General features: G+C 35.4%; 1 protein-coding gene across 2 annotated transcripts in view; it reads right to left on the bottom strand.

Moving 5' to 3' along the window:
* Positions 1-1,578: 1,578 nt before the first annotated feature.
* Positions 1,579-19,811, bottom strand: part of LOC122812957 (probable G-protein coupled receptor 142) — a 309,644-nt gene continuing 291,411 nt past the window's right edge. For both annotated transcript variants that reach the window (XM_044085037.1, XM_044085038.1), the window contains one exon: positions 1,579-5,712. In XM_044085037.1, coding sequence (XP_043940972.1) covers positions 4,832-5,712 — 881 coding nt within the window. In that variant the 3' untranslated portion in view covers positions 1,579-4,831. The remainder of the gene's footprint in view (positions 5,713-19,811) is intronic.

Below are 19,811 nucleotides of genomic sequence, written 5' to 3'. Positions count from 1 at the left end.
TTTAAATTGTTTTTATTTTTTTTTTCAAGCATCACATTATTGACACTGGAAATAGTGCTGGTATCATATTATCATTTCATTTCTCCAGTGACATAGTCATATGGCTTATAATTGGTGGCAGTCCATGCAAATGGCATTTCCTAGAGCTTACAAAGTTGTTGCAGTCCTTCAACTGCATTAAATATAGTAAAGAATTACAAATACAGCTTTCTCATAATTGGCCATTTCTTATCAAATTTGACTTTTTATGACTTCTGCAAAACTTAGAAGTTGTTTTGTTTCATAAAACATCTTAAAAGTTAGAACCAATTTATATTTAATGTCATAATTCCCATATAAAAAATGTTGATGATTTCAGTTTTGCAATTTCAGTTTGTGGCTTCTACTTCTGAAATGTGTGTGCTTAAAAGTCTGGCTTAATTTAACAGATTAAAAGTCACCATGCTAGAGTAACATTTTTAGCACAAAAGTATGTTTTCTATGTTATAAGGTACATCTTTCTGTCCCAGAGATGTAATTTTATAATTCAGGATCACATGACCTTGGTCATTTCTGACTGGTTTAATAGATGGATCTCAAACCACACATAACTACAAGCATGCCTTGCATTTTAACAGGGAAGATAGATGTGTTTTTAGCATTTAGGGACAGAATTTCTACCTTTAAAATGTGAGAAAGGCAGTCAATTTCCTGAGACCAATTAATCACCAAATGTTTCAAGTATTACAAAGATAAATTTTGGAAATTCTGTTGCATTGCAGGAAATTAAACAAACCAGAGCCCAGATTTTTCAGATGGTCATAGTCAATCCAAATGGTTTTCAGAAGTGGAGTTCAAAACACCAGTCTTGATTTCAGAAGATATTTGCTGAAAATCCTCTGGTGGTATCTTTCTTCCTATTTACAGTTTATTACTACATCAGCTTGTTGTTAATATTTCACTAGCACTCAATTTGCTGACACTGTGAATTATATTTAATTCTCAAATTCACTGATATGGAGTCTGTAATACATATGAAGGGGGTAAGGTTCTCCTACATTACCACTTTTATTATTTATTTATTTATTTACATTTTGATGCTTGTGATGTGCTAATTGGTTATTATCAGTGAATTGATTACTGGTTAATCATTTTGAGATAAATATTTGTATAATCTTTTTTTGGAAGCCGCCAGTGTTCGTTGTTGCAACCTTGGAAAACTTAACACTTTGTTTAATTTTGCATGCATCAGCTGGGTTTTTGTTCTCATTTTGGATGAATGCTGTTTTCTAATGAAAGTGTTGTCATGGTTTATATCCAGTGATGTAAAACAAAACAATATGTGACATTATCCTATGAAAAGTGACATCAGACTTTGCATAACACAAATCTTTGATGACAATCCTTATTCCTATTTTTAAACATATGCAGACCTTCTCCATTTTCATAGTTTCATAGATTCATAAGTATATACATATATATATATATATATATATATATATATATATATATATATACATATATATCTATATATCTATCTATCTATATATATATATATATATATATATATATATATATATATATATATATATATTTTTTTTAAATGACTTGTGTAACTCAACCCATTAATATGGCCACATAATGAAATGATGGATTTCTTATCTTGCATATTAGAGATCTGCTGTTTTATTTGTTCTGTGATAAAATGACATGATTTATTAAATGTGGGTGCAGCTGCAGAGCTGTTGTTAAAGTGCTACTTTTTATTAATCATTTATTCTAGCAAAGATGTTCATAGACCTATTTTTTTATTCATTGATTTTAATGTGTGAAGTATAATTCATGTATTTTGACTATTAGATAAACCTTTGCACTCAAGAATACTGCAGAATTAAATGCCACTTTCATCTTCCCTTCCAAAACCATTGCAGCAGCACTAAGTATGTTGTAATGGCACCAGTTGTCCAAAGTGCTGACAAAATGTTGACAGATATTTTGGACAGTAATGAATATTGTGATGATGACTCCAAGGATCTGATAAATTTACGTTTTGCTAAAGTATACTTTGACAGATTATAAATATTATGTTAATTCTATGGCGAAGGGAAACTATAAAAAGAAATTGAATGTAAGCCAAAACAAACAGAAAATTTTGAGTGCACAGATTTTTTCCTTGGTGGTTTGAAGTGTCAAGCACAACTTTTACTAACACAGTCTATCAAAAAGCATTCAAAATGGATGTCTGTGTATTATTTGAAATGCTGCTGTACAACTGTGCATTATTTTTATTCAGTTGTCCTGTGTGTGCTGCTTTCATTAATAAACAAATGTATAACTCAGCAGCAAATGCAGCAAATAGTATTTATACGAGAATGTTTGTACACTCTTTTTAATTATGCAAAGAACAGGGTTGTCTAGTGAAAAGAAACTTTTTCCACTGCAAGAGCAGAGAGTCTGTTCTATAAAAGCCCTACAGCAGTGCTATGTGCAACATGACTGCACATTTGTTTTAGAATGGGGATATACATAACATAAATAGCAAAGATTATTGCCGACATTGAACTTCAAACTATGCAGGTGCACTTGTGCACCCATGTGTGTGTACGTGGATGTGGGTGTGTGTGTGTGTGTTTCTGCTTTTGTGAGTGTGTGTATATGTGTTTCTGTATGTATACCTGTGTACTTTCACTTTATTTTAACAAACCTTAAGCACCATTGAACACAAAATATAGTTCCTATCAATTAAAATTAATATTTATTAAAAAGTCAGAGAATTTTCTTACAAATGCTGGTTCTAAAATTGCAAAATTGCAGGAATTTTGAAATGTGAAAGTATTGATAGATTGAGCGCTTTTAAGGGTTGTGAAAACACTTTCCTGTTTTAAAAAGTTTAATGTTATCAAATTAAGTTGACAACATGTTTATATGTAATTCTGTGTCAAGTATAAGGTAATAAATTAGTATGCAATTTTAGTGTCTTATTGATGGTTATAACATCTTTAGACATGGGGTTTACGTGCACTGTGTTTTTTGCATATTGTTCCTCTGGACTGCAGGTTAAAATAATAATGCTGTAATTTAATTTTTAGTAAAGTATGAATTAGATTTCTGCTGCATGTGTTTTGTCAGCTGAACCACTGATGACGACAGGCTGGGTTCACATTAAAAACTTTATAATGTCCTTGCCCATTAATTTGCATTTTACCTAGTTCCATACAGACTGAAATACAGACACTTAAAAATGGACTACACTTGATAAGTAATCTGTCTTCCTCTTCATCTAAGGGCCCAATTTCAAAAGAGTTACTTTCAGTGTGAATGATTACTTACACTGATTTGGAATTCCATCTCCAGTGTAAGCTTGTTTTTACATAGACTTTACACTGACGTAAGTCACTTAAAATGAGGGCAAGTCAATTGGAGTTAGTGCAGACTTTCACTGAGAGCAACACTTTTGAAATTTGGCCCTCAATGTCTGCAATTTTAGTTTCTGCATAGCTGTCAGCCCTGTACAGCTTTGTCCGCCTCTATTATTTGCTTAACATGTTTTGGTCGCATCTAGTACATTCATGATTCAATTACCTTCATTACACTGTAGCAGAAATACACACTTATCAGCTTTTAACATATTGCCTGCTATCTTGGAATCATTTTACTTTAGTGCTGGTCCCACCAAAAATAGTAAGGAATTTAATCAAGTTTATATATTATTGTCTCAGGCATATACATTTAAAAACAGACTTTACTTAAGAAATATTTGCAGTTTTGGACACTTTTTTATTTAAAGGGGAGGAGCTGTTTATGCTTTACTGGATTTTTAGCAGGGGTGCAAAAATGTTTTTTTTTTCAGTTTGATAACTGCATAAGTAGACTGGACAACAGACCCTTCTCAGCCATGACAAATTAATGAATTTTATATTCAGTGAAACATATTAGGCATGCAGACCTTATTTGTCAGTAATATCTAAGTACTCGTATGGCAAGCAGTGGAAGGGCTAGAATTTAATATCTTACCTCTGTGATAACAGATCTACAACCTTCTTACTGCAACATGAAGAAGACATAAAACCAGGCACACCATGAAGAAAACAAAAAATCATAACACAGTATGAAAACAACAAATGAAATGCAAACATTAGACTGTCTTAAAGTAGAATCAAAAACTTTTTTTGCCCATGTCAAACATACTTAACCATCCATGATGCAAGTAAATAATAATTATTTATAAATTAGTTGGAGTTAAGGTTAATATAATATGTTTCAGTTTGTAAAGAATATTATTTTAGGATTATATTTTAGAGACAATTTAAAGGTACTAATTTTGTTTTAAATGTGTTTTTCTCTGGAATTAAGAATAATACCTATATAGGGTGAATTTTTAAACAAATGCATTTATGCATGAAGCTGTTCTTACAACCAAGCTCAGACATTGAAGTACCTCTTACTGCAAACACAGAGCGGCACAGTTTATTGTTATACAGTGCTTTCTTGCATTATTTATGGAATTTAGTAAGGAGTTGTCATAAAACAATACAGATTTCTACCCTGATGAATGAACCGGCATTATAAAATTAGACGGCTTTGACATAATTCAGTATCTATCAGTGCTAGAAGTATTCTGCATTTACAACATTAGACAATCCCAAAAAATAGTAAACATAGACGTTCAGAGTCTGTCAGTGACACCATGTTTGTTTTTTTTTTTAAATTTGAACAATTCCAAAACTGGAGACATGCCAAGCAGGAAGTAGTATATAACCTTTTAAACATTCTTTGTTAAAGTGATCTGGAGTGAGGCATTCACCTTTCTTCTTTTCTTTTCTTTCCTATTTATTTATTTTTTTATTTATTTTCACAATGCAGTGCAGTCTAGAAGTCCTAGTGGCTTCAGAGTCGAATCAGGAAAGTTCTGAACCTGAGGTTTTATGTTGCATGGAACATAGTGTGCTTTGCAAGACTGAAGTATCTCTTTGACAACTGCTCGAAACCTTTTGCTAACAAAACAGTACAGGAAAAAATTCACAGCAGTATTCAGTAGAGCTAGCATGTTGGCCAAATCATAAACCAAGTGAACACGCCAGTCGTTGTACACAGAGGAAACATACAGGTGATAAAGTATAATAAATGTTCTTGGAGCCCACAGGATTGCAAACACAGTAGTAATTGCCAGCAGGATTGCTGTTGTTTTACCTGAATGCCATGTTCTCCCAGTGGATTTCTTCTTCTGCTTAAAACTATAGATAATACGTGAGTTAATTACTAGAAAAATTGTGCACGGAATGAAATAAATAATGAAACAGTGTACCCATATTAGTGTCTTGTCTAGTACTGTAGGTGGGTGGTTCTCTCGCCAAACATCAGACCACCAGTAGAAAGGAATCCCTGTAGTCAGTGAGCTGATAAAAACAATAATTATAATTTTCTTTGAACGTTCTGGATAAGAAACTGTGCGATACTTAAGGGGGTGACAAAGAGCCACATAACGATCTATTGTCAGAGGAACTGTAATCCAAATAGATGCATGGTTCGTCCCAAATTCCAGGATGCTCACCAGATGAATGAGGATGTTTGGAATTTCTTTATGTAGAATGGCTGTCTGAAGGATAAAACCTACAAAGACAATGAAGATTTGTGTAAGGATGTCCGAAGTGGTGAGTGCTAAAAGGTAGTAATAGGATGATTTCTGAGTCTTGATGGCCAGACGGGAGAGGACCAGAGCATTCAGAATATTAACTGAAAAACAAAAGGTAATACATTGGTGATCTTGGTAAACCTTTGGAGAAAATAAGAGATAATATGTCAAGTTATCAAACTGCAAAAATATCACAGAAGGTAGAGTAGGCAAAGTGTTTTCAGCTCATTGACACCAGAAAGAAAACAAACTGCATATCTGTCACTTAAACATGCCATTGGGTTTATTTTTGTAGATTGTGAAGTCATATATTAACTTCTGTGGTCCTTGCTAAGCATGTATTTCTTCCCTCCCCTTTATGTGCCCCCAGCTGACCATCAGCTGTCTAGCTGCACCTCTTATCCCTAAGTTTCCTCAGTACTATCCACCAGGGCTGAGATCACACCACTGGCAGATTGGCCAAGGGAAGTGAAGCAACCTGCCCTACATACCTGGGAGGATTTTATGGTATGTCCTAACTGTGTGTAGCTAGTGACATAATGCACAACACTGCAAACAAAGGCAACTTTCTCCATCCCCTCAGATACTGTAATTTTTCTGGCAATCAGTGCCACAATTACAGCAGATTCCAGTCACCAGGGATGTGTATTTATCACAGATAGAACTCCTTCCCTTCCTCTGGAGTGGATGAGCTTGAAGGGCTGCTCATTTCTACCCCTTCTTCCCCACCTCCTCCAGCACCAGAGCTGAAGCTTATATTTTTTGCGTTAGCAATAAAGATAAACTTTCAGACATTTTGTTTTGTTCTATTTTATAGACAAAGCAGCCTTTGAACTCAGTCATACAGTGTGGACAACTCTTTCGTATTTGTCTTTACATATTAGACACCATGTAGTTAGTGATAAGAAATATTTTTATATGCTTAGTTAAGCAATATATTGTTATATACATACACTTAAAAAGAATAACTTTATAAATAAAACTGGTAAATCTATGAAAACTATGGTTAAATCTGAAAGGCAACAATCAAAGCACTATGTATAAATAATAATGACTGAAAAGTATGATTTCATGTTTACAGATTCCTGTATAGCCAGTGCAGCCTTCTTTCCAGACAAAAATGTCGCCATATCTAAAACACTAACATCCATGTTAAACTAAAAAGAAAAGGCTTATGCTCATTTTAACATGCTTTACCTGTCTAGTTTATATACCTTACATACTTTTTAAACATCACTACCTGCCAGCATCTCTTCAAATACATTGGTTAACATGAGTATTATTAACTGACATTATTGCAGTAAGGCAGTGCAGATACTGACATCACTGCACTGACAGTGCACGTATTACTGCAGTAAGACAGTGCACGTACTTACACTACCGCAGCAAGACAGTGCAGATACTGACATCACTGCAGTAAGATAGTGTACGTATTACTGCAGTAAGACAGTGCAGATACTGACATCACTGCAGTAAGACAGTGCACGTATTACTGCAGTAAGACAGTGCACGTACTGACACTATTGCAGCAAGACAGTGCAGATACTGACATCACTGCAGTAAGATAGTGTACGTATTACTGCAGTAAGACAGTGCACGCACTGACATCACTGCAGTAAGACAGTGCACATAACATGTGGTTGGAGAAGTAGCAGTAAGCTATGAAAGAAGCAATGCATTTTAGAGAGATTCTGTCCACCACTGCAGACTTTGTCCAGCCAGTTCTAGCTCTCAGATTTTCTGGGAAGTGCAGTTAAATCTAAGTCTACTACAGGTATCTTTACAGCCAGCAGAGTGACCAAGCATATTCTTCTTATGGTATAAATGTGTCTGCAAGTAAGCATGCCAGCCATCATTGGCATTTATTAAGGTAACAGTCATCAACTTAATACATCAATGGCTTCCAGTATGGTGGATGATGTGTAAACAACAGGTTCTAGATTCCCACATAACGTCAGTCAATTTAATTGGAACAGGAGAGATTTGGCAGCCCGATTGTATTTACAGTATAGCCAATACATCCCATATGACTAAAGAGGAAGGCAAGTAGACAACCATATATGTGTGCCATTTGCACAAAAAGTGTGCCATGACTGTGTGCAGGATGCCAGGGAAGATATGAGAGTCAGCACTGTAGAAACATTCTGAGAAAGTTACCAGGATGTCTTGCAATAGAAGAACCAGGAAATACTGAAACTGCACAAGTCTGCTGATGGTTAAGGGCATGACATTCCAGTGTCTGAGGGAAATGTTAGGAAATGAGGACCCACAGGAAACAAAGCTGTTGTCAGTAGAGAAAGCTGTATCACATCAGAGGTTCCATTTGCAAGAAATGGAAATGGTGACAGAATAACTATAAAATAATACCTACTGCTAAAGCTGTATAATAGTGAGACTAGGGGCAAGGTGCTCCATTCTTACATACTTACATACAAATATTACAAACATTGGTAATAATGCCGTTCTAGTCTGCTGATATACCAAAACACTTGTTCCCATAATAGGCTGTTCCTAAAAATATCTAAACTAGTGTTTGTTTTAATATAATTTGGTAGTCTGTTCCATGCATCAGCTACTCTGTCAGAGAACCCATTAGTACACTTCTCATTCCTATAGAATCTTCTACATAGGTTATCTGATGATTCTCTAGTACTTTTTGATAACCCCAAACATTCCCAGAGGTAGTTGTCTCGAAATGCCCTACATACCCGGATAAGGTCTCCTGTTAAATATCTATATGAGGCAATGTACAAGTTCAGATATTTTAGTCTTTCATAATAACTTGAAATTTTTACATCTATGGATGCTCTTAGTATATTTCCATCGCACTCTTTCCAATTTATTTGTGCTTATTTTCTTATAAGGTGTTCACATTGTTTTTCCATACTCAAGTTTGGGTCTATGTAACTAACAAACAATGACTTCATCACTTCTGATTATCTAGACTTTATAAATCTTTTTATACAAATATACTCAAGTTTGGGTCTATGTAACTAACAAACAATGACTTCATCACTTCTGATTTCCTAGATTTTATAAATCTTTTTATACAAATATACTCAAGTTTGGGTCTATGTAACTAACAAACAATGACTTCATCACTTCTGATTATCTAGACTTTATAAATCTTTTTATACAAATATACTCAAGTTTGGGTCTATGTAACTAACAAACAATGACTTCATCACTTCTGATTTCCTAGATTTTATAAATCTTTTTATACAAATATACTCAAGTTTGGGTCTATGTAACTAACAAACAATGACTTCATCACTTCTGATTATCTAGACTTTATAAATCTTTTTATACAAATATACTCAAGTTTGGGTCTATGTAACTAACAAACAATGACTTCATCACTTCTGATTTCCTAGATTTTATAAATCTTTTTATACAAATATATTCAAGTTTGGGTCTATGTAACTAACAAACAATGACTTCATCACTTCTGATTATCTAGACTTTATAAATCTTTTTATACAAATATACTCAAGTTTAGGTCTAATGTAACTACAAAACAATTACTTCATCACTTCTGATTTCCTAGACTTTATAAATCTTTTTATACAAATATACTCAAGTTTGGGTCTATGTAACTAACAAACAATGACTTCATCACTTCTGATTATCTAGACTTTATAAATTTTTTTTATACAAATATACTCAAGTTTGGGTCTATGTAACTAACAAACAATGACTTCATCATTTCTGATTTCCTAGACTTTATAAATCTTTTTATACAAATATACTCAAGTTTGGGTCTATGTAACTAACAAACAATTACTTCATCACTTCTGATTTCCTAGACTTTATAAATCTTTTTATACTAATATACTCAAGTTTGGGTCTATGTAACTAACAAACAATGACTTCATCACTTCTGATTATCTAGACTTTATAAATCTTTTTATACTAATATACTCAAGTTTGGGTCTAATGTAACTTACAAACAATGACTTCATCATTTCTGATTTCCTAGACTTTATAAATCTTTTTATACAAATATACTCAAGTTTGGGTCTATGTAACTAACAAACAATGACTTCATCATTTCTGATTTCCTAGACTTTATAAAGATTTTTATACAAATATACTCAAGGTTGGGTCTAATGTAACTAACAAACAATGACTTCATCATTTCTGATTTCCTAGACTTTATAAAGCTTTTTATACAAATGTAATCAGGTTTTGGTCTAATGTAACTAACAAACAATGACTTTATTATTTCTGATTTTCTAGACTTTATAAAGCTTTTTATACAAAAATACTCAGGTTTGGGTGTAATGTAACTAACAAACAATGACTTCATCAGTTCTGATTTCCTAGACTTTATAAAGCTTTTTATACAAATATACTCAGGTTTGGGTGTAATGTAACTAACAAACAATGACTTCATCATTTCTGATTTTCTCGACTTTATAAAGCTTTTTATACAAATATACTCAGGTTTGGGTCTAATGTAACTAACAAACAATGACTTCATCATTTCTGATTTTCTAGCCTTTATAAAGATTTTTATACAAATATACTCAGGTTTGGGTCTAATGTAACTAACAAACAATGGCTTCATCATTTCTGATTTCTTAGACTTTATGGATTTTTTTATACAAACTATCATCAGCCAATTGGTTGATATGATTAGAAAAGCTCAAAGATGGATCTACCCTTATACCCAGGTCCTTAAACAATTCTGCAGTTTCAATCACTGGGTGCTGTTTAAAGTATTCACATTTTAATTTATGCTTCCCAAATCTCATATCCTTAGTTTTCCATATGTTTATCAACATATTATTCTCCTCTGCCCAAATGGTCAATTCAGTCAAGTTCTTTTGCAGACATGCCCTGTCTGTAACACATGTAATCGGTTTACCCATTTTTGAGTCATCTGCATACAGACATGGAACACCTCAGATGAATAAGATAGATCTGAATCTTCATGTTTATGACCTGCCAGAGAAACTGTAGGCAAAGAAGAAAGTTCCTTTCTACTGGAAACAGGGAAGGGGATCCCAGTGCTTATGGACAAGTACTTTGAGGCACTTAAAATAGAAACTATACATCAAGCACTAAGGCATAAGCCCATAGCTCAGAATAAAAAGCCTCATTCTGTGATGGTGCAATTTTTATCATTTCATCAAAAAGGCTGTACTGTACTGTATGCTACCTAATCAGGTGGACTTCTGTATGATAATAAGGCCAGGACTTTCTTTGATTATGACTAGTCAAAGAAACTGCTTGACCATCTAAAATAGTTTATACAAATCTGACTATCCTTTTAGATAAAGGAGAAAAGTGAGGATTAGATATTGTGGCAGGTATTGGTGAATGCCAAACTTAAATAGCTAACAGAACAAGAAACTTTAAGGGCGGGTTTGAGATCATTGGATTTGTTGGATAGTGTGTATACTATAGCCATAATTGGGACTGTGAAGATTGTGCATAAACTATTAGTGCGCTCTGCTCTGATGAAGCTGCAAGCCGCTAAAAATACAAGGACTGAATAGAGAGCTTTTGGGGTCATAGCAGGTAATGGATACAGGACTCACCATGGATTTTGTTTCCTGAAAGGGACAAGGGCAATGTATAAATGTGGCATTGGAAGGCCTGGATGCTGAAAGAATATGGGCATTTATAAAGACATGCCTACATGGTTATTAAGGCCTATAGCATATAATCTTAGAATCAGTTGATTCACTTCTTCCCAAAGTATTATTATTTAATTTATTAGGGATTTCAGAGGTGGGGCAGGGAGTCCTCAGAAATTTTCCAATTGGAATTCCTACAGGAATGATACTACAGGAATGGGTAGTGCAAACCCTGGCTGATAAAGAACTATCTTTCTTGCTTACACACAGAAGGTATGATTATATACCACCCACTTTAGAGGTCAACCACTATATTGCAAGCAGTCTTGTTAAAATTTTATGTATGGTTATTTCAAAGTTGTCTTTCTTGTTCTAAGAGCTAGTCTAGTTTTAGTTGGTGTTTTTTGGGTTAAACTGTTTTCGGAGGAGGAGAAAACAGGTTTCGTACGGAGATCAGATATTATAAACCAATGCTGCTAATGATGTGCAAATTGTGTATATGTATACAAGACGGTGGTCATTGCTTGCAGTAAGTATAATATGTATGTCTACATAGATATAATATATAGCTATTTATTTATTTCAATGTATATCTGCTCAAGTAGCATAAACCAACTTCACAATCTATTTAAAATAATTAATTATCTTCACTTTGTAAGAAATTAGCAGGTGGACTTAATTTTATTACAGGAGACATAGTTGATAGGATATGAACATGCTAATTTGTTCAGAGTTGGGTATAATTTTTCTGTAAATGATTATTACATGGTAGGGAAATCATGCACGGTGGTGATTTTGGTATGAAAAGGTTTGAATTTTGTAATTTTGCTGCTATGAAACAATGGGTTGATGGCTCAGGTTGCCAGGCAGGGATGAAACAGAGGTTCTACAGGATGGCATTGACTGAATCAAACATGTTTTACTTATTATTTATTATTATTTTTTTGCTACCGGGTTCATCAGCTTGGAAAGTGAGACCTCTCCTCATATACTTTTTTTAAATTGGATGATGGGCAAATTCTATTGGTAGTGCTTTTAGCTACATTTCAGGACCATAAGACATACAGGCAATGAGTAGCTTCAGCTGACACTATTAGCTAAGGCCATGGGAGTGATTTTAGATCAAGGGGTGCTTGCTAGATGGTGGTTCAATCATCACTAAGTATTCAGATACAAGATGCATTCCAGAATTCAGAGGATCTACTGGTCAGTGCCTTTGCAAGAACAGCTGTTTTTGCAGACCATTCACCCCGATGCTCATTTTTTTAGCAAAGGATCCCCCGCCACTGGGAAGATACAATGAAGCCATTTTTGAAAGATTTATCCCAGGGTTATGAGGGTGACAGATTTAAATCTAAGGAGGGATCCCTCACTGAACATCATGTGGAATATGTTGAAGGGTATCTTCACTTGAAGCTGAGAGTTCCTACATTGGGAAACTAGCTTGTTGGAAAAACAGGGTATGCTAAAGGAGTTGGAGGGAGAGGAGTAAAAATTTGGCTGATGTAGAGGGGAGGAGTGCCTGAGGTTATTGTAAGAGTTTCAAAACCTTATGCTGAGATACACTAAGATGTAGTGTAAAAATTTAGATAGGCATTGCATGGGCTGCTAACAATGCTAAAAACCTGTGTTTTAGACTGAAGACTAATCAAATACAGAACAGGAGTTCAGATATTAAATTATAGTCAGGAAATATAATAATTGATAGGAAAGAAATTCTTATGGCCTTTTATAGATATTTACAGGAATCGTGTAAAACACTGAAGGACTCTGAGAGAAAGGTTGAGGGCTTTTTGGCAGAGTTAATTCTAAGATGTCTTGTTCTGGTAAGTTAAGGGCAATTTGATAGATAAAGCACTCCCCCTCCTACTGACATCATTGGATAATTCAGTGCTTTATGAAACCTGGTAAAGTAAAGTAAAAAACAGGATCATACCATCCGATTACACTCTTTAATTTAGATTATAATATTTATATGGGGATTTGAATGGAGTGTCTCCAGAAAATGTTGGACAAACTGGTTCAGAATGATCAATGTGATTTTATTAAGGGTAGTGAAATGAATTATGCCAATAATAGGGCCAGGTGTTTGGCACAGTATGCTTCGGTTTGGGAAGGTCTGTCTTGTTCCTCATGGTGTATGCCAAAAAAATCATTTGACAATTCAAGGTTGAACTACTTATCTGTAGTGTTATGTTAATATGTTTTTTTTACTTGAATTGATCTGGAATATTCAGAGTTTTTATGATAGGCCTCTCGAGTAGTAAAACTTGTTCAGTGCATTTCAGGCCTAGTCAAGATAGGTTCATAGGTGTTTACAAGGCTAACAACCACGAGGGTCTTTTTAAGCTAAGCCATGTATCCCAAATCTCTAAGTTCTGGTACCCTTGATAAGTGTAAGCAGGGCTTGTGATATGAAATATTTACAAGCAGAGGCCTGAGAGATGAACCATTTACAGGCTGCTTGTGTTCATTAGAGACATAGGTACCAAACCAGGGATGAATTTCCTGTTCCCCATCCAGTTGTCCAAGTTGCACTTGAATTGGGTTAGGGAGGAGCTCTGCTTCACATGGATAAGGAGCCTGTTCCAGAATAGGGGTAACAAAAACATGTACAGCATAATAGATTAGCAAGATAGAGCATTGTATAGTGTAGAATGACGTCTATCACCTATTGTTAATTTAGCCTCTGTTGGTGTCAGTTAGAATGAATATGGACATGAAGGGAAGATAAGTGTTGGAATGAAGCATAAAGTGATTTTGTTTGCAGGTGACTTATTGGTCTTTTTTGGAACGCACAAAGCATCCCTGCCTATGTTATAGAAATTGATAGATATGTTTCTATATGTGGCAGGATATCAAGTCAATAGATAAAAGAGCAGTACTTTGTTTTGACTATAAACCATTTTCTTTGGCTAAGTTAATATTTCTGCAGAATGGGATGTAACCACATTTGTATATCTGAATATAAAGATTGCCAAATCAAAGATATAACTCAAAGAGGTAGCTTTTTGTGGTGTCCTCAAGAATCCAAGGAATATGTCATTAAGTGGAAACAGTTGTTTATTGCTCTTGAGAAAAGGAGTTTGAGGGTATGGATATTATTATTTCCAAAATAACTTTATGTCTATTGAAATGAGAAAGTTGCAGGCCTGGAAAAAAGGAATTACTGGTATAGAGTACTGCTGGGCTTTGGCTGGTGACCATATGAAGTTCATTCTAGGAGTTACTGATTTGGATCTGTGAAGATTTGTGGTTTAAGGTACTCAGCATTGCAAAATATACCATGACAGTACAGTTGAATATTTGGCTTTGCTGGGAGAGGGAGAATAGGAGAACACATAGATGCCCTAGAACGTGGTAAAAAGATCTTTTTTCCGTACTTTCTTTCTGGTGTCAAGACTTCCTTGTAGAAAATGTAATTAAAGCAGTGACACTGAGTATAAGAGTAAGTCCACTAAAACTATTAGTGAGGCTGTGTTGGGACTTAGATTATACCCAAGAATTGAAGCCTTCTTTCTCACCTTACCATTGTCCAAAGAATTTCTGTCTAGGCATGTACCTCAGTTAGAGTATATGGAAGGACTGGTAGAGTCAAGGCCTCAGGAATGGGCATCAGCTATTTAACACAAGAGGTTGAAATCATTCCAAGCTTTTCATGTTAGAACCTTCGATAAAAAACCCAGTGTCTGCCATGCTGATTATTAAACTCAGTCTGGGGTACTCTGTTCCACCTGACATCAAGGTAGAACCTAATACAAAATGTTGTCAAAACTATATGAATTGCTTCTGATACTCAGACTTACTATTGAGATTATCTAGAATAATATTTATTTTACTTCTAGTTTACTATCACAACAGTCGTTTTCCTTGCATCTCGTGTTCCACCCAGTTCTCTTACTACTCCATAAACGTTTTTTGCTGCTTGGATCACTTCGAGTAATAAATATTCTACTATTTTCTTCATTTTTCTTTTGTAAACCCCAGTGATTGCTGTTAATGTAACAGAAAACCATACAAACATGTTTCTCTGTTTACTGAAATGTATATTTTAACTCCATTTTCCCTTTTAATTTCTGTTTGAATCATCACTAATAGGTTTTATATTATAGTACCTTGTCTGGAATATTTTCCCCATTTCGCCACAGATAATTGGCTCTTTTGCACTCAGTCCAATTATGCTAATTAACAAATAGCAACAAACAAATTAGCAACTAAATAAATACAGGTATACATAACTTTAGGAAGCTCATTAACCTCTAGAGGATTTTTACAGATATTTGCAACTTAGGCAGTTACTATGGACAAATTAAGGAGGCTTGTCAGATTCTAATGAGAAGATTAAGTGTGCAGTAAGTTACGGGGGGGGGGGTAATTTTAGCTGAGTGATTAATATCTAGGTTGGTTTCAAAATGGTGGCATATTCATGGTTTTGACAAACTCCCTTTTGTCAGGTGTGGAAACCCAAACTAAATAGAAACTTGGAAATGAAGCCAGATTACATATATTAGAGATGTTTGAGGATAGGTGGGGTTCAAGTCATTGGTCTATTTATAGGTAAGAGATGATGTATCTTTATTCTAATACCCCCATATAGGCTGGCATGTTTGTACGTTAACATGGCACTTGAATGTTAATGATGCAAGAAAGGTGCACAATACCCACCATCAAATATTCTGGTTCCTGTAAAGTTTTGACAATGTTTTGGTCACATTTGGAAGAGGCATTGTAGAAGGGATGGAGTGACGATGTTCTCTTTAGCAAAGAGTTAGCCTTTGCAGGATAGGTGTAGTGCCACTTCTGCTAAAGTAGAGAGATCAAATGAGATTGTTGTTGACACTCATAAAGAATATGTAAAATGTTAGTGGAAGTCAATTGTCTCACCATCATTCCAGCACCACAAAGACAGAGTGTATATGAATGTGAATGGTCCTGTCAACCTGACTATGGCCAGGAGTAACATGAAGAATGTTAGCATGACATGAATGGAGTGCTGTCTTTGTATGGAATAAATATTTGCATTAGTTTCATAACTTACCATAAAGTGTGAGAGTTGTAAATAATGCAGTGGATATTAATAAGGGAATGACTCCTCACAAGTTTCTTACAGCTGGCTCAACAGGTTTCACACTTTATTTCCACACTAGTCAGTTGGAGTAATTTTCTAATACTGATATTGCGGTGCAGTACTGGGGTGGTGGTGCTATACTCTTCATCCTTCAGAAGGTCATATCTGCCTGACTTGGTGGTAGCTCAAGGGATGTAAAAGATCTCATGGCACTTATAGAAAAAAAAGTAATGGAAGTCCCCTGGTGCCCTGACCAGACTTTACACCACTTTGGGTCCTCTCTGAAAAAAGGACACTGTCCTAGTGGGACTATTGTGGTCAGCAAAGACTAAATAAATAAAATATCAATCGTAATGATCCAGAGGTGTTATCTGAGAGGGCCTTATGGGTGGATATATACATTCTTCTGCAACAAATGGTGACGTACAGAACTGGTTTGATGTACAAGTTAATAGAGGGTATATATATAGACAAGGCTTCAAATTGTTGAACAGTGTCAAAGTTATGCATTCAGATGGATATGCATCAGTCATGCTGAGGATCTGTACAATAAAACAACTGAGATAGATCCAGTAAAAAGCACGATTTATTGATGTAAGCGCTTTCGGGATAACCCTTCATCAGACATAGTTTTAATACAATAAAAACAGCCATATTTAAAATACATATCATCCAATCATTTACTTACAAATACCCGCCTATTTTGTAAGGCGGGTTTGATAGGTAGGACATCATTAAGGCCCGGGGGTCTATGTGCTCTCAATTCTACAATCCATTTGGATTCTGCTAAAGCTGTTCTATGCTTAATGTCCCCCCCCTATCATTCACCCTAACATTAACTATACACCTAAATTTAAAACTATGTGTAGGGTACAGGCTTATGTGTCTATAGAGTGCATTGCTTACATCACAGTTCCTAATGTTACTCAGATGTTGTAAAACCCTAACCTTTAACATATTGTTGGTCATACCAATATAAAAACATGCACATTTTTGACAATTAGCCATATAGACCAAATTCTTTGTCCTACACGTTGCCCTCCCCTTAAAATAAAAAAATCTTACTAATGTCTGGATGTTTAAAATCTGTATCCCTCAAAATATGCGTGCAGGCCTTGCAATTACCACATGGATAAGTGCCTGCATTCAAATTTATCTCCACCCTCTTATCTAAGTGTACCTCCTTGCATAGTAGGTCTTTTAAGTTCTTATTTCTTCTATAATTAAATCTAGGATATTCACCTACTATGTCTTTCAGTCCGATATCACTAGTTAATATATTCCAATTTTTCCGTACTATCTGGCAAATGTCCTTAGTATTGCTTCCATAGGTGAATAACAAACTAGTTTTTCTTTCTTTGTTGCTGTTGGGCACAATAACTTCCTGTCCACCCCTATTAATCCTATGCAGCCATGGCTTGTGTCTTGTTTCTCTAAGTTGTTTATTATTGCTCACTATATTTTTAATCAATGGTTTCCCATAACCCCTAACAGCAAGGTGCTGTTCTAATTTGTACAGTTCTTCATCACAATATGCATCCTCAGAACATGCCCTGGAAATCCTACCTACCTGACTTTTTATGATATTAGGAAAAATATGTCTGGGATGCATGCTGTCAAAAGACAGCAATGTATTTTGCCAGCAATCCTTCCTGTAGAGTCTCGCCTATTTTGTCCAATCCAAATGGATTGTAGAATTGAGAGCACATAGACCCCCGGGCCTTAATGATGTCCTACCTATCAAACCCGCCTTACAAAATAGGCGGGTATTTGTAAGTAAATGATTGGATGATATGTATTTTAAATATGGCTGTTTTTATTGTATTAAAACTATGTCTGATGAAGGGTTATCGCTTACATCAATAAATCGTGCTTTTTACTGGATCTATCTCAGCAGTGTCCTATTACTTTGTTGTTTTCTTTGGATTTATCAGTTTTGGTAATTGGGACTTTAGCATAACGCTCCTTCTTTGTTTGGTGATTTATTTGATTTTGTTGAGAATGTTATGCCAGCTGAGAATACTGAAAGAGACTTTGTTACTGAACCTCTAAACATGACTCCGGGTGAGATACTCTATGGCAATCATGAAAAAGTGACTGTTAAACAAGGTAACCCGCTCCTTAATTTGGGCTTTATTGTTCAGAAGGAAGGCTTACCAGGAAACATCGTTCCTGTAGCGGTTGATAGAACCTTTGAAGACTTGTTGAGAGACTGGAATTTTAAAGCTGGGAGAATGCAGCGCTTGCAATGGCAAGCTTTTCATTTGGAAGCCTGCATCAGCTACGGAATAGTCCCTAGAGGAATAAGGATACTGTGCATGCCGGCTCAGGGTGATAGATACCCTGAGCTTTTGGCAAAATGGCAAGCGCTTAATTTAAATACTAGCATGGAATACATGAGGTTGCTGATACAATTCTTTGCATCAGAGCTTGGTTCTTTGAAACATGAGGTATCTGCACTATATAATAGACTTGCATTGGATTTTCCAGATGCTAGGTACAAAGATAGACTCATTACTGTCCAACAGACTTTGGTCAAAGAAGCTGAAATTAAGCTCAGCAAAATAAAGAGGGATTATTCGATTTCATTAAATGGCAATCTCTTCGCTTGAGAGATTCAAACAGCATAGGTAGAACAACAGACACACCATCAGAGGCCATCAACGGAAGAAGTGGGAAGTAATGCAGGGAAGATCGCAATCAACACGACCCAGTAACCGTAAAGAGATTTTCATCAACACCGTACCTCTGGCAATGAGGAGAAATTGCTCTGAGTGCAACGAGAGAGGCAACAGCAGACTGAGCAGCATCTTAGTACCCTGACTTCAGAAGGCTTAATGGCCATTCCCATGACCTCACAATATTGAATGTGGAAAGAGAGGCAGTCTTTCCTTGTCCAGCAAACGCTACCTCCACACCATCTAATATTTCGGCTGCCTGCAATATCGTTGCAATGCCGGATACTAGTACAGAGCATAACCAAGATCTAGGGGCTCGCCCTAAGACCAACCAGGGAGTGTTGCATTTTTTGGGAACCCTCCCAGCACCAGTAAGAAAGAAGGGTGCTGGGAAAAGATCATTGAGCGAGGACAGAAATGCGGACAAATGCAGGAAAACCTTACAATGACTGATGGTGCTTCTAATGGTATTGTATATAATTTGTCCAAATTTCTGTTAAATACAGATGAATTACAAGTTCTTAATAAGGGGCTAACTTTTGTGCCAAGTAAGGAATGTACATATAGTGATGTTATTTTTGATTTATTATTGTTTTGCAGAGGTGTTGCACTCAAATTGATGTATGATAATCAAGTAGGAGATAGAATGGAACTAAGAAAACCTAGCAGTTTTGTTCCTAACCTTACACCCTCTCTTAATTTATTTATGAATGGGTGTGAAAAGGACCTATTCAAATACTTTGATAGTAAGAACACCAGTAGGTATTATAATTTATTTTTATTTATTTATTTATTTTACATTTGTTGACCGGGATAGTCCGTCTGGATTACATGTCCATTTTCAGCGGAGGCCCGGGGAGAAAAGCTCC

Source organism: Protopterus annectens, chromosome 10.part0 (genome assembly GCF_019279795.1).
Source record: "Protopterus annectens isolate FY-2018-M chromosome 10.part0, PAN1.0, whole genome shotgun sequence".
Taxonomy (NCBI): domain Eukaryota; kingdom Metazoa; phylum Chordata; order Ceratodontiformes; family Protopteridae; genus Protopterus; species Protopterus annectens.
This window is presented reverse-complemented; position numbering and strand designations above follow the sequence as displayed.